General features: G+C 37.8%; 1 protein-coding gene across 1 annotated transcript in view; it reads right to left on the bottom strand.

Moving 5' to 3' along the window:
* The window catches only part of KIAA1549 (KIAA1549 ortholog), a 310,123-nt gene that overhangs the window by 118,886 nt on the left and 176,050 nt on the right, over positions 1-15,187 (bottom strand). Inside the window, 2 exon segments of the mRNA XM_053718941.1 lie at positions 3,883-4,013; positions 6,004-6,184. Of these exon segments, the coding sequence (XP_053574916.1) occupies positions 3,883-4,013; positions 6,004-6,184 (312 nt within the window).

Below are 15,187 nucleotides of genomic sequence, written 5' to 3'. Positions count from 1 at the left end.
AGCATTTAACGAACTCTTTAATTCAAAGAAACTCAAGTGGAGGAAATTTTGGTCCTAAGGTAACTCAGTTCAGCTGGTAGGGGGCCCATGCCACCTATGTTCAACAGAGCATGGCTACCACACTATCTGACACACACAGAGGAGCTCTTCTGCCTGCCATATACAAAGGGAGGAGCAGCCCCAGTGCCCTGCACCTTCAGCAATGGCCATCACTTAGACTCTCTCTCTGTCCGCGGCCCGAGCCCCAGACCAACCGCCTAGCTAGGGTACAACGTCAACCAAACAACTCTAAACCCAGTAGGTCACAAGCCAGCTAGTGGGTACAGCATGTTCCATGGGGGAGGGTTGTCAGACATGGTTGGAGTTTCACATGGGTTTGTGTGTTATTATGTTCTCATTACATAACTATGGCGTTCTGGAGAGTGTCTGTGAAAGGCAGCAGAACGAGAAGATGCTTTACCTATGATTTATTCATTTGGTATCTTTTAATGAATGGGTCTCTTTTGAATTGCTTTCTTTTGTAAACATCATTTCTAATTCTAAAAGCAGGATGGCAATTTTGTAGTTTCTTCCTTCCTTATGTTTTTGACTCTTTACTCTTCTGTAAATCTCCATTTTCTTCCTCATCCCTGTCCTTTTTGGAATGTAAATTATTCTATTGTGCTCTCTAAATGACGCTCTTTTACCAAGTTCTGGATGTTTTTCTATTCTCCATCTGACTCTTGATCTCTTTCCGTCTCTCACATCTCTTCATTAATTTCTTTCTCAAATATGGTAGAAAAAACTAATGCACTACACCACTTGTGATGTGGAAATACCCTATAGTGAATCATTTATTTAACATATAACTATAATAAAATAAATAATAATAGATTATCTGGGTATAGGTCTGTGTACTTAATATGACATTACACAATTGTATCAGTACAAGACTGAGTATTGATGTTTATTTCAAGCCATTTGGAAAGTGAGTGCTTGAAGTTGTACAAGTTTTTAATAGGCAGAGTAAGCGTTAAAATAGAACTTTTATTAAGGCAATTAAAAAGAGGTAATAAATTAAAACCACATGGAAATTTAGCTGGATTATGTGGGATTGGTACTTCAAATAAGTGAAGAGGATATAGGGTGGGAAAGAGTACAGTCCATTTAAATGGCCTGGGATGTGGTTATAGATCCATGGTCATTCCGTTAAGTGGTAGCTCAAAAATAGCTGAAAATAACTACTAAATGCATTCGGTAACTGCTTAGAGAGATACTAAAACGCACATTTTTTCTTTCATGATTCAGATACAGCATGCAATTTTAAGTAACTTTCTAATTTACTCCTAGTATCAATTTTTCTTTGTTGCTCTTGCTATCTTTATTTGAAAAGGCAGAAATGTAAGGATAGGAGCCGGTTCCATTTTGGTTCAGCACCTGTGTAGAGCTTGCTGATTGGTAGGCTACATTTAGCCACCAATCAGCAAGCGCTACCCAGGTGCTGAACCGAAAATGGGCCGACACTTAAGCTTACATTCCTGCTTTTTCAAATAAAACAGCAACAGAACGAAGAACATTGATAATAGGAGTAAATTAGAAAGTCGTTTAAGAATGACCTGCTCTATCTGAATCATGAAATAATAAAATTGAGTCTAGTGTTGCAGCTGTATTAACGAGTCTATTTCGATACTAAATGATACAATCAAATCAGCCCTGATGCTGCATACATGCTAACCATCGCGCTGCAGCACTATTAAATTGCGCAAAAAATGTAATCAAGCTTGAGGATACCATATACTAATTCCCACCTTTAATCTGTTAATTAGAACTTTAGTTTTACTGATCCCCCATAATATTATTAAAGTGAATGTAAACTTTAATGAATTAAAGGCCAGTATCAAAAAATAGATCTTAACAAGCAGGGGGACTTTAATGTCATTAAAGTTTACAAAGACCTTATTTTTTAAAGTTACTTACCTTTGCGTTAGTAGTAAACATAACGCCAAACCTCCGCCCACAGCTCCAGCTTTCTTTAGCAGAACAATGACGAATCAGGCTTCCTCCAATCGTTGTGTGCCCCCCTTTGGGCGTCCAGCTCATGGGGGCGAATGCAACAATTGGAGGAAGCCGATGTCGTAATTTTTCTGCTAAAGAAAGGCAGGAGCTGCGGGCAGAGGTTCTGCGTATGTTTACCATAACGCAAGAGTTAAGTATTTTATCTTGTACTGAGAACAAATTGTGTAACGATCTTTCTCAAAATAATCTGTACACACTCTTTTTTACAGTTGAAGTATCCTCTAAATCGAACAGTTTGATCCATGCACAAAAGCAGCAATGTCTGTCAAAGAGGAAATTTGAAACAAAGAATTTAGAAAAAGTCTAAACAAAACTATTCTGAATAAAGAAACACTAAAAATGGACTAAACACTAAAAGGTTAATTTTATGTATTCCTATAATTCATATTTATGAAGTCATATCGATAAGACATAAAAAAAATAATAATAAATATTATTCTCGATGATTTTAAATCATCAAAGTGCTTATTTGTTCTACTAATTCCTTTGTGGTCAAATGTGACGCATCAGAGATGTACTGATGACTCAATATGCAGCTGTGATGCTGCAGATAGTATATAAATAATGCAGAGCAGAAGATAAGGTTTACACATGGGGTTTCTAAATACTCGCTAGGGCATACATGCATATACTCCCAATTGCTGAATGAGATGCAGGTTTCCAGGAGAACAATTTTTACTGCTAACCCTTTTGAATGAGTTCAACACTGTAAAATAAATGTGTTTTGTTTTATTTTTTACACTAAAATGTTTAAGTACAATGCTCGTTAATGTGGTAGTTATATCAATCTACATGCAAGTCTTAAAGGGCGACCTCTCCTTTAACCCACAAAGCCCAGTTTTAGGAGGGGGAAATTTGCACTCAATAAATTTAAAAAAAAAAAGTAATTTGTCACAATATTAAAGGGGCGATAAATTTAAAATGAATCCTTCAAGATGCAGATTAGAAAGACAGCATTTTAATCAACTTTTAATTTACTTCTACTATCAAATTAGATTTGTTCTTTTGGTATCCTTTGTTGAGAAGAGTAAAACTAGGTAGACGGAGAGGAGCTTAGGAGCGTGCACATGTTTGTGAATATAGATATAAAAATAACATTACAATAAATAAAGTTGCAAACACTGCAGACAGATGACTGCAGGCTCCTGAGCTCTCCTAGGATTATTCCCTAACAAAGGATAAGTAAAAGAAGTAAGCAAAACTGATTATAGAATTAAACTGGAAAGTTGTTAATATTCATCGCTCTATCCAATCCATTAAGAATTAACTTTGCCGTTTCTGTCGACTTTAATACTATTAAAAAGCAGACAAGTAAATAAACTGATAGAAGGTCAAACCCCAATCTGACTTTTAGTATTTAAGATTAGTTATTAGACTTGTGGGGCCTTTAAAAGCAATGATCATTTACACAGCTGCACAAAAAACATCTATTTTCTCGCTAGTTTTCAGTTTAAATTATCACATATTTTACCTAGAGAGACAATTAAGTCAAAACTAAACTTTTTCAATTTAAAAAAAATTCCCCAGTTTATTTATTTTATCAAATTTGCTGCATTCTCTTGGTATCCTTTACTGAAGAGTAGCCCAGGAGGCATGCATGTGTCTTTAGTCCTCCGTGGTAGCTGTTTGTAACAATATAGAACCTTGCAACACTCCTAGTAGCTTTACTCTTCGACAAAGGATAGCTAAAATTAGATCATAGAAGTAATTGCAACGCTCTGAATCATGAAAGTTTAATTTAGTCTTAAAGTCACTGGCAACAGAACAGCTTTTGGCCGTGCACAACAGGACTATTTAATTGAAATGGAGTTGGCTTTGGAAGGTCACCTGTACAGAGAAGTTGTCATCTTCTTGGCGCAATCTCCTCACTTCATACAAGGCCATACTCAGCCCCCTCTGAATCTGATCACTAAACGTGCACAGTCTGATGTCAACAGAGCGAGGGACAAACTGCAGAACTGGGGGGGAAAAAAGATTTTATTATCTTACACTATATGAGAGGTAACAGCAGTTACAGTACTTTATACCAGCATTGCACAAGCTGACTCCTTTACATTAAAGGGATATTCTGATGCAAAGATAAAAAGCTTTAATTTGTTAGCAAAAGCACTAGTATTAAAATATGTTCTAACTATGTGCATTGCAATGAGGTTAAATGCATAGCCAAAGTCCAGCTGAAAGCAGCAACACATTATAGTTCTACAGCAGAACACAGACAGTGATTGGCAGCTACTTAAGTATGCGCTTCCTATTGACGTACCAGCAGTATTCTACACAGAAGTTGCAATGTGTTGCAGCTCTCAGAGGGTTTTGGGGGAGATTAAACACATAGTTACTATGTACACTGTTAAAATAGAAAGGCCTAACAAATTATTTAATTTTCTTTTATAATGTCCCTTTAAATCTCTCCATCTGGACCCAACAATGAATGCAACTCCAACAATGTTACAGCTGGCAACTCTAAAAGGAGCTAAGAAGACTAACAGCATTAGCTTTCTTATTTTTTTTTTAAAAACTACAAAAACGTCTAAACATAAATCTCTGTGATGGATTTTTTTTTCTTTTAAAGGGACATGAAAGTAAAAATCAAATGTCATGGTTCCGACAGAACATGCAATTTTAAGAGACTTTTCAAGTTACTTATATTAATCAAAAATTGTTGGGCTCTCTTAGTATCCTTTGTTAAAAAAGCATACCTTGGTATGCTCAGGAACGGCAAAGTACTACTAGGAGCTAGCTGCTGATGGGTGGCTACACACGTATGCCTCTTGTCATTGGGCTCACTCACAAAATGTGTTCAGCTAGATCCCAGTAGTACATTGTATTCTGGAGCTGATATTACCTATATGTTTAATCCTTGTGCCAGGGTGAAACTTGTAGTTCTATGCAAGTAATGAGTCAATAAAAAATACTAACACATTACAGTATTTTCTTTGCACTTGTATGTCCCTTTAAGATATTTAGCCCTCCAACACGTCTATTTAAGCACTGGTTTCAAACTCTGTCCTCAAGCCTCCCCAACAGGTCAGATTGTCAGGATTACCTTGTGTGAGCGCAGGTAAAACAATCATGGTTACTAATCTACTGATTATTTCACCTGTGCTCTAGTTCAGATATCCTCAAAATGTGGGCCTGTTAGGAGGTCTGAGGACAGGTTTGAAAACCAGTGATTTTGAGTATTTTGTATCCATAATCTTTCTCTCCTTTCTCTTCTTTATTTCTCTTTTTCCTCTTTCTTTCTTTGATTTCTGTCTCTTTCTATCTTTCTTTCTTACTTTGTAGTAGTTGTAGTTAGTTCTATGCAAGCAGCAAGTCAAATAAAAATGCTCTAACACATTACAGTATTTTATTTGTCTGCATTTCTATGTCCCTTTAAGACATTTAGCTCTCCAATTAATCTATTTAGGAAATCTTGCTCTTTGTATTCATAATCTTTATGTCCTTTATGTCCTTCTTGATTAAAGTATAACAACCTTGGGCCTACAACCTTATTTTGAGCCAACTCTTTAGTAATGTATAGATAGATAGATGAGTATATAGATAAATAGATAGACAGACATTACAAAACATCAATTTAAGGTTTTAACAGGATCGCTGTGTTTAAAACAGTATTTGAAGCCAAAAAACTGAGAATTTGCATATCTAATTTGCATATCTTACCCAGAATTCTCTTGTGCATTGGTAACATTGTATATGGAGTATTTCTGGAAAAAGCAAGCGGGGAATCTTGCCTAATGTGCTAATTCCCTATGCAAATATTTACATTGATTTAATTTTGAGACCATGGAGATTTTAATCTCAGTTTTTATCTCCCCCATAATTTTAGTGAATTTGGCTTTCACTTACAAATATTAATTCTTAAAAAAACATTTCAATTGTATTGCCCCAGTTTAACATGCGCTAAATGTCCCTCCTACAGTCATTTACCAATATGCCGGGTTATCTCACCTGTTTGTATGTGAAACTTCTGATCCAGGCCTAGTAAAGAGCAGTCTCTATGGAGCGAATGAGGGGTGAGTAGCCCAAAAGGAGGCTGCTGCCAGTCAGAGCATTTACATACGGCTATCGCTGTGTAAACCAAGGGCCCCGAGGTGATAATAAAGGACAGTCTTTGTGATAAAGTATAAACCTGTTGGTGAAATAAAAATATTAAAACACTTAAAAGGACCACTAAATAGAGAATTACATAATAAACAAGTGCATAATAAAAAAAGACCAGCCAATAGCACTTCTGAATTTCAATAAGCAGTAGATTTTTTTCAGACAAATGGATTTCTTTTACCGCATTTGCCAGTCATGTATCATGTGACAGCCATCAGCCAATCACAGACTAGTAAACATATACCATGTGAGTTTGTGTACATACTCAGTAGGAGCTGGTGCCTCAGAAAGTGTGAATATAAAAAGACTGTGCAGAATTAGATAATGGAAGAAAATGGAAAGTTTGTTAAAAGTGCATGCTCTATCTGAATCCTAAACGTTTATTTTTACTTTAGTGTTCCTTTAATACTTGCAATGAACAGCACAGAAAAAAGGAGAAAAGTTACTATGAAATACAATGTGCAGAGAACACAACTTATTAAAGAGACATTACACACAAAATGGAATTTTCCCATGATGGCCTAGTTTACAAGTGGAGCACTACCGGATAGCTCATGGTGCGCGCCTGGTACTATAAAAAATAGTGCACAATCTGGTATTACTAGTCAATGGTAAAAAATATGGTACACCCTATACTTTCAATGGATAGTGCAGGGTGCACAATTTTTTGCGGATATTACAAGTGGAAAGTTAGGTTCACGCTCAAGAGCAAGACATAATAGCTATGAAAAGTTTAGCACGCTTGGAGACTTGAAGTAAAGTGTTTAAAAGGAACATTCAAACCAAAATGGAATCCACATGGAAGCATTTCAGTTTAAATAGAAGCATTTTTGGAATAAACATGTATTAGCAAAAAATTGTTTTAATAAAAGCTATAGCTGTTTCAAAAGTGTATTTTAAGTATGCATACTATACTATATCCCTTTAAATCAATGTTCAAACATTTATTTAAATAATAAAATATCTTTTACATTTTATATAGATATGAGTGTAATACTTTATTTTATGATACATTATTTTGTTATGCATATATTCTAGCCTTAAAGGGACATTCCTGTCAAAATTTAAATGCATATAGATGAATTATATATTTGAATTGAAACATATTTGCAATATACATGTATTGACAAAAATGCTTCTAGTAAACGTTATTACGGTTTTAGTGTTGACATTTTTCTCTGCACATGCATGTGAAGTAAAGCTAAACATTCTCAGTGCACCAGCATTTTAAACACAGCACTTGAGGTGCTTGTAACATCTGGTAATTACAAGTTTTGAGTTACGGTTTTAACACTGAAAAAATTTCAGCGTAAAAACAGTAATGCAGCCATTACGAGTCGTGTCGGTATAGCTATACCGCAAGCATTTTAGCCTGTAACGCAACGTCAATCCCGCACTCAAAAAAATGAAGTTTTTGCGTGGGATTTCCATAGCGCCGGTTTTACAGGTTGTGCGGTGAGGCTAAAATTCTTGCGTTACAGCCTATACGGACACGATCCATACCGCCATCTGAGAGCAGTAGTTATGGATTTTGTGTAACAAAAATGTTTCAGAAAACTCATAACTAAAATGTTACAAAATACACTTACACCCATAAACTACCTATTAACCCCTAAACTGAGGCCCTCCCGCATCGCAAACACTATATTAAATTTATTAACCCCTAATCTGCCGCCCGCCCACATCCCCACCACTATAATAGTTATTAACCCCTATTCCGCCGCTCCCCGGCATCACTAACTAAACCTATTAACCCCTAAACCACCAGCCCCCCAACATCACCACTAATAAATTAAACTATTAACCCCTAAACCTATCACCCCCTAACATTAAATTAAAATTACAATATCCCTATCTTAAAATAAATAAAAACTTATCTGTGAAATTAAAAAACTAAGTTTAAACTAACAATTAACCTAAACTATTATACTAAACTATTATACTAAAATTAAAATAACTACCAATTAAAACAACTAAATTACACATAAAAAAAACTAACACTACTAAAACAATTTAAGTCTAAAAATTACAAAAATTAAAAAATACTAAATTACGAAAAATAACAAAATATATCAAAAATAAAAACAATTACAACTAATCTAATAGCCCTATAAAAAATAAAAAAAACAAAAACAAAATAAAAACACCCCCTAACCTACAATAAACTACCAGTAGCCCTTAAAAGGGCCTTTTGTAGGCATTGCCATAAAGAAATCAGCTCTTTTACCTTGAAAACAATAGAAAGACCCCCCCAACAGTAAAACCCACCACCCAACCAACCACCCCAAAATAAAAAACCTATCAAAAACCTAAGCTACCCATTGCCCTGAAAAGAGCATTTGTATGGGCATTGCCCTTAAAAGGGCATTCAGCTCTTTTACATTGCCCTGAAAAGGGCATTCAGCTCTTTTAAAAAAAGCCCAAACCCTAATTTAAAAATAAAAAAAACACCAAAAAAAAAGTTAAAAAAACCCCTAACACTAACCCCCAAAGATTCACTCACAGTTTCTGAAGTCCGGACGTCCATCCTCATCCAGGCGGCGAGAAGTCTTCATCCAGGTGGCATCTTCTATCTTCATCCCGACGGCGCAGAGCGGATCCATCCTTGAAGACATCCGGCGCGGAGCATCCTCTTCATACGGTCACCGTCACACACTGGATCTTCAATGCAAGGGAGCCCTTTCAAAATGGCGTCCCTTGCATTCCTATTGGCTGATTTGATTCTTGAAATTCAAATCAGCCAAAAGGATGAGAGCTACTGAAATCCTATTGGCTGTTCAAATCAGCCAATAGGATGAGAGCTACTGAAATTCTATTGGCTGATTTGAATAGCCAAAAGCATTTCATAGCATGAGAGCTACTGAAATTCTATTGGCTGATTTGATCTAAGTGATCCAAGTTAATCTAAGTATTTGCTATAGTTGGCTACACCCCTCCACACATACAGCGTGCAGGTCCCAAAAGGTTTGTATTATGATACTTAATATATTCTGAGTGCGGAAGAAGGCGACCGCTTGTGGCGTTCAACTCTTTTCATAACCGGATTTCTTCTTGATATAAGTGCAACACACTAAGATATGGATTTTCACAGATCTTAGTGCATTGCACTTTCTCGAGAAGAAATTTGGCTTAGAAAAGAGCCAAATGCCTCTGCCGGCAGCTATATTCAGCATTTGTTGTTAAATGAAACAACAAATGCACATGCCTAGTACGTATGTGTCCTGCACTCACTTTTGTCTCTTATACCAGCAGAGAGTGACAATAATTTTATATGTCACCAGTGGCGTCACTAGGGGGGGGCGGGCCGCACCCGGGTGACACCCTCCAGGGGGTGACACCAAAAAAAAAACAAAAAAAATGTTTGTTTTTTTTTAAAATTTTATTGAAATTTTTTTTTATTTTATTGAAAATTTTATTGAAATTCAAAGAAATACAATGTTGAGATGCATAGATTATTTTATTAGAGGCTGGCATTTGTGAACATTAGTGGGACTGGGGAAGTTGTAGACACACAATTTTTTTGCCCCTTGAGCCAGTGCTGCAATTTCAACAAATAGTTTTCCTGGCTGCTTTTGCTTGTTTGTACTTTGCTCCTCCCCTGCCCAATTTCACTATGAATGTTGTGGGTGTGCCGTGGGGCTTGCAAAGTTGCGCTGCTAGCCTAAACCTGCCTGCCTATCTGTGCTCACTGCTCAGTGACATGCGGCCCAGGGCTGTGCACTGACAGACTTGGAACAGAGTCAGAGAGCAGAATTTTCATAGTTTGCGTGCCTAAACCTTTTCTTCAGTGATTTATTTTAGAGTGCTCTGTTTATCTTTCATTTGATGTTCTGCTGAGCCAGGGAGCAGCTCTAGGCATGAGCTTCCTAATTAATGCAGTGCAGTTTACATATTTTGTATGTGTGTGTCTGAGTTTTTGTGTGTCTCAGTGTTTTTGTGTGTGTGTGTCTGAGTGTGTTTCCGAGTGTTTGTGTGTGCATCTGAGTATGTGTTTAAGTGTGTCTGAGTGTTTTTATGTGTGTTTGCCTGTGTTTTTGTGTGTGTCTGCTTTCTGGGGGGGGGGGGGGTTGACACCATGACTTACCGCACCGGGTGACACCAACCCTAGTGACGCCACTGTATGTCACATAGCTGACACTTGCACGTGTGGTTGTATTTTTATTTTGTTAAAAACTTTTCTTTGTTTAATGTTTAAGCTCCACATTTAAATAACCTGCAGGCAAAACCAAAGTTTAAAAAAACATTAAAACCTAGAGACAGCTAACTCGAAATGTGTTTTTCCTTAAAAAATATTAAATGTAGTCAAAACAATATTACAGTCTGTTGCATTGTTTATTTTGATTGCTTTCCTCTGTCCTCATTGAGGGCAAGAGTACATATTCGATGCTGCATATAAATGCGGCGCATATATTTCACCCGTCGACCACAATTTTTACTCCCCTAATCCGCCATTCACCCACATCGCGATCTACCTAGTAAAAGTATTAACCCCTAAATCCGCCAAACCCAACATCGCAAACTACCTTATAAATGTATTAACCCCTAATCCGCCAAACCCACACAGCGCAATAATCCTAATAGAACTATTATCCCCTAAACTGCCAAACCGGCATAACGCAATAATCCTAATAAAACTATTAACCACTTATCTGCCAAACCCCAACAACGCAAATAATTAATTTAATTACTAAACCCCCTAACCTAGCACCCACTAAATTAACCCCAAATTACATAAAATAATAAAATACTAAATTATAATTAAAATAAAAAATCCTAACAGTACTTAGAAAAATAAACCTAAGATTAAATTAAAATAAATTAATCTAAAATTACCAAAAATAAAAAAGTCTAACATTACAGAAAATAATAAACAAAATTATCCAAAATAAAAAAATTAAACCTAATCTCTATGAAAATACAAAAGCCCCCCCCAAAATAAAAACCACCCCCTAATTTAATGCTAAACTGCCAATATCCATTAAAAGGGCTTTTTTTGTAGGGCATTTGCCCTAAATTAGGCTCTTTTGCATTTAAAAAAAATTCTAAGTTCCCCCTAACAGTAAACCCACCACCCACCCAAACCCCCCAAAATAATATACATAACACTAAAAAAATCCTCATAGGTCTTATAAAAGGTGCCAGAAGAGAAATATAAATTTAGGGGGCCGCCCATCGGAGAAACACGGGCGGAAATGAAATTATCTGGTAAGCATAATTTATGTTTTCCTTCCTAACATAAGGAGAGTCCACAGCTTCATTCCTTACTGTTGGGAAACTTATACCCAAGTTCTAGAGGACACTGAATGATAACGGGAGGGACAAAAAGAGAGGCGGACCCTAATCTGAGGGCACACGAAGGCTGCTTCATCAAACTTGTAAAATTTAGAAAAAGTGTTTAAGGAGGACCAGGTAGCCGCCTTACAAACCAGATCCATAGAGACCTTGTTCTTAAAGGCCCAAGAGGAAGCCACTGCTCTAGTATTAGAATGAGCCGTAATTCTCTGAGGAGGTCTATGTCCCGCTGTCTCATAAGCTAAGCGGATAAGACTCCTCAACCAAAAATATAATGAAGTCGAAGAGACCTTCTGACCTTTACGCTTCCCAGAATAGGCCACAAACAAGGAAGAAGTTGGCTAAAATCCTTACGGCTAGATTTAGAGTTTGGCGTTACCCGTGAAAACCAGCGTTAGAGGCTCCTAACGCTGGTTTTAGGCTACCGCCGGTATTTGGAGTCAGTGATTAAAGGGTCTAACGCTCACTTTTCAGCCGCGACTTTTCCATACCGCAGATCCCCTTACGTCAATTGCGTATCCTATCTTTTCAATGGGATCTTTCTAACGCTGGTATTTAGAGTCGTTTCTGAAGTGAGCGTTAGAAATCTAACGACAAAACTCCAGCCGCAGGAAAATAGCAGGAGTTAAGAGCTTTCTGGGCTAACGCCGGTTCATAAAGCTCTTAACTACTGTACCCTAAAGTACACTAACACCCATAAACTACCTATGTACCCCTAAACCGAGGTCCCCCCACATCGCCGCCACTCGATTAAACAGAACAGCCAATAGAATGCGAGCTCAATCTGATTGGCTGATTGGATCAGCCAATCGGATTGAACTTGATTCTGATTGGCTGATTCCATCAGCCAATCAGAATATTCCTACCTTAATTACGATTGGCTGATAGAATCCTATCAGCCAATCGGAATTCGAGGGACGCCATCTTGGATGACGTCCCTTAAAGGAACCGTCATTCGTCGGGAGACAACGGAAGAAGAGGATGGATCCGCGTCGGCTGCTTCAAGATGGACCCGCTCCGCACCGGATGGAAGAAGATCGAAGATGCCGCTTGGAGAAGATGTTTGCCGGTCCCGGATGTCCTCTTCTTGCCGGATAGGAGGAAGACTTTGGAGCCTCTTCTGGACCTCTTCAGCACCGGATGCCAGGACGGATCGGTGATACCTGGATGGTGAAGACAAGGTAGGAAGATCTTCAGGGGCTTAGGGTTTATTTAAGGGGGGTTTGGGTTAGATTAGGGGTATGTGGGTGGTGGGTTGTAATGTTGGGGGGGGTATTATGTTTTTTTTTACAGGCAAAAGAGCTGATTTTCTTGGGGCATGCCCCGCAAAGGGCCCTGTTCAGGGCTGGTAAGGTAAAAGAGCTTTTACATTTATTAATTTAGAATAGGGTAGGGAATTTTTTATTTTGGGGGGTCTTTGTTATTTTATTAGGGGGCTTAGAGTAGGTGTAATTAGTTTAAAATTGTTGTAATATTTTTCTAATGTTGGTAAATATTTTTTTATTTTTTGTAACTTAGTTCTTTTTTATTTGTTGTACTTTAGTTAGTTTATGTAATTGTAGTTATTTGTAGCAATTGTATTTAATTTATTTATTGATAGTGTAGTGTTAGGTTAATTGTAGGTAATTGTAGGTAGTTTATTTAATTAATTTATTGATAGGGTAGTGTTAGGTTTAATTATAACTTAGGTTAGGATTTATTTTACAGGTAAATTTGTTATTATTTTAACTAGGTAACTATTAAATAGTTCTTAACTATTTAATAGCTATTGTACCTGGTTAAAATAATTACAAAGTTACCTGTAAAATAAATATAAATCCTAAAATAGCTATAATATAATTATAATTTATATTGTAGCTATATTAGGATGTATTTTACAGGTAAGTATTTAGCTTTAAATAGGAATAATTTATTTAATAAGAGTTAATTAATTTCGTTAGATTTAAATTATATTTAAGTTAGGGGGGTGTTAGTGTTAGGGTTAGACTTAGCTTTAGGGGTTAATCCATTTATTATAGTAGCGATGAGCTCCCGTCGTCAGATTAGGGGTTAATAATTGAAGGTAGGTGTCGGCGATGTTAGGGAGGGCAGATTAGGGGTTAATACTATTTATGATAGGGTTAGTGAGGCGGGTTAGGGGTTAATACATTTATTATAGTAGCGGTGCGGTCCGCTCGGCAGATTAGGGGTTAATAAGTGTAGGCAGGTGTCGGCGACGTTGAGGGGGGCAGATTAGGGGTTAATAAATATAATATAGGGGTCGGCGGTGTTAGGGGCAGCAGATTAGGGGTACATAGGGATAATGTAAGTTGCGGCGGTTTACGGAGCGGAAGATTAGGGGTTAATAATATAATGCAGGGGTCAGCGATAGCGGGGCGGCAGATTAGGGGTTAATAAGTGTAAGGTTAGGGGTGTTTAGACTCGGGGTACATGTTAGAGTGTTAGGTGCAGACGTAGGAAGTGTTTCCCCATAGGAAACAATGGGGCTGCGTTAGGAGCTGAACGCTGCTTTTTTGCAGGTGTTAGGTTTTTTTTCAGCTCAAACAGCCCCATTGTTTCCTATGGGAGAATCGTGCACGAGCACGTTTTTGAGGCTGGCCGCGTCCGTAAGCAACTCTGGTATCGAGAGTTGCATTTGCGGTAAAAATGCTCTACGCTCCTTTTTTGGAGCCTAACGCAGCATTTGTTTGAACTCTCGATACCAGAGTTAATTTTATGGTGCGGCCAGAAAAAAGCCCGCGGAGCGTTAACAGCCCTTCTACCGCCAAACTCCAAATCTAGGCCTTAGTATCTTGAAGATAAAACTTCAAGGCATGAACCACATCCAAATTATGAAGTAAACGTTCCTTCGAAGAAGAAGGATTAGGACACAAAGAAGGGACCTCAATCTCTTTATTGATGTTGCGGTCTGACATGACTTTAGGGAGAAACCCTTAGTATGTAGGAAAGCCTTATCCGAATGGAACACCAGATAAGGAGGCTCACATTGCAAGGCGGCAATTTCAGTTACTCTGCATGCAGAAGCAATAGCCAGTAGAAAAATAACCTTCCAGGACAACAACTTAATGTCAATTTCATGCATAGGCTCAAACGGAGCCCGTTGCAAAACTTTAAGAACCAAATTCAGACTCCAAGGGGGAGCCGTAGATCTGCACACAGGTCTGATCCTAATCAGAGCCTTAACAAAAGACTGAACATCTGGAAGCTCAGAGCCTCTTGTGCAGTAAAACAGACAAGGCCGAAATCTGTCTGCTCAGGGAACTGGCCGAAAGACCCTTCTCCAGTCCATCCTGGAGAAACAATAGAATCTTGGCAACCTTAACTTTATGTCAAGGAAATCTACGCTCTTCACACCAGAATAAGTAGGTTCTCCACACCTTATGATAGATGCGACGAATAACCAGCTTTACAAGCTTGAATGATAGTATCAATAACTCTCTTTTAGAAAAACCCTCTCTTGGCAAGGACTAAGTGTTCAATTTCCACACAGTCAGCCTCAGAGAATTAAGATTTTGATGAACAAAAGGACCCTGTTCCAGGAGATCCCTGTGACAAGGTAACTTCCATGGAGGAGAAGATGACATCCTCACTAGATCTGCGAAGCACGTCCTTCGTGGCCACGATGGAGCAATCAGTATTACTGACACCTGCTCCTGCTTGATGCGGGCCACTACCCGAGGAAGGAGTGGTAAGGTCCGAAAAAGGTAGATTAGACTGAACCTCCAAGACACCGCTAATG

This window comes from Bombina bombina, chromosome 6 (assembly GCF_027579735.1).
Source record: "Bombina bombina isolate aBomBom1 chromosome 6, aBomBom1.pri, whole genome shotgun sequence".
In the NCBI taxonomy this organism is placed as follows: domain Eukaryota; kingdom Metazoa; phylum Chordata; class Amphibia; order Anura; family Bombinatoridae; genus Bombina; species Bombina bombina.
The sequence above is the reverse complement of the archived record's forward strand: the minus strand, read 5'-3'. Positions and strand labels throughout refer to the sequence as shown.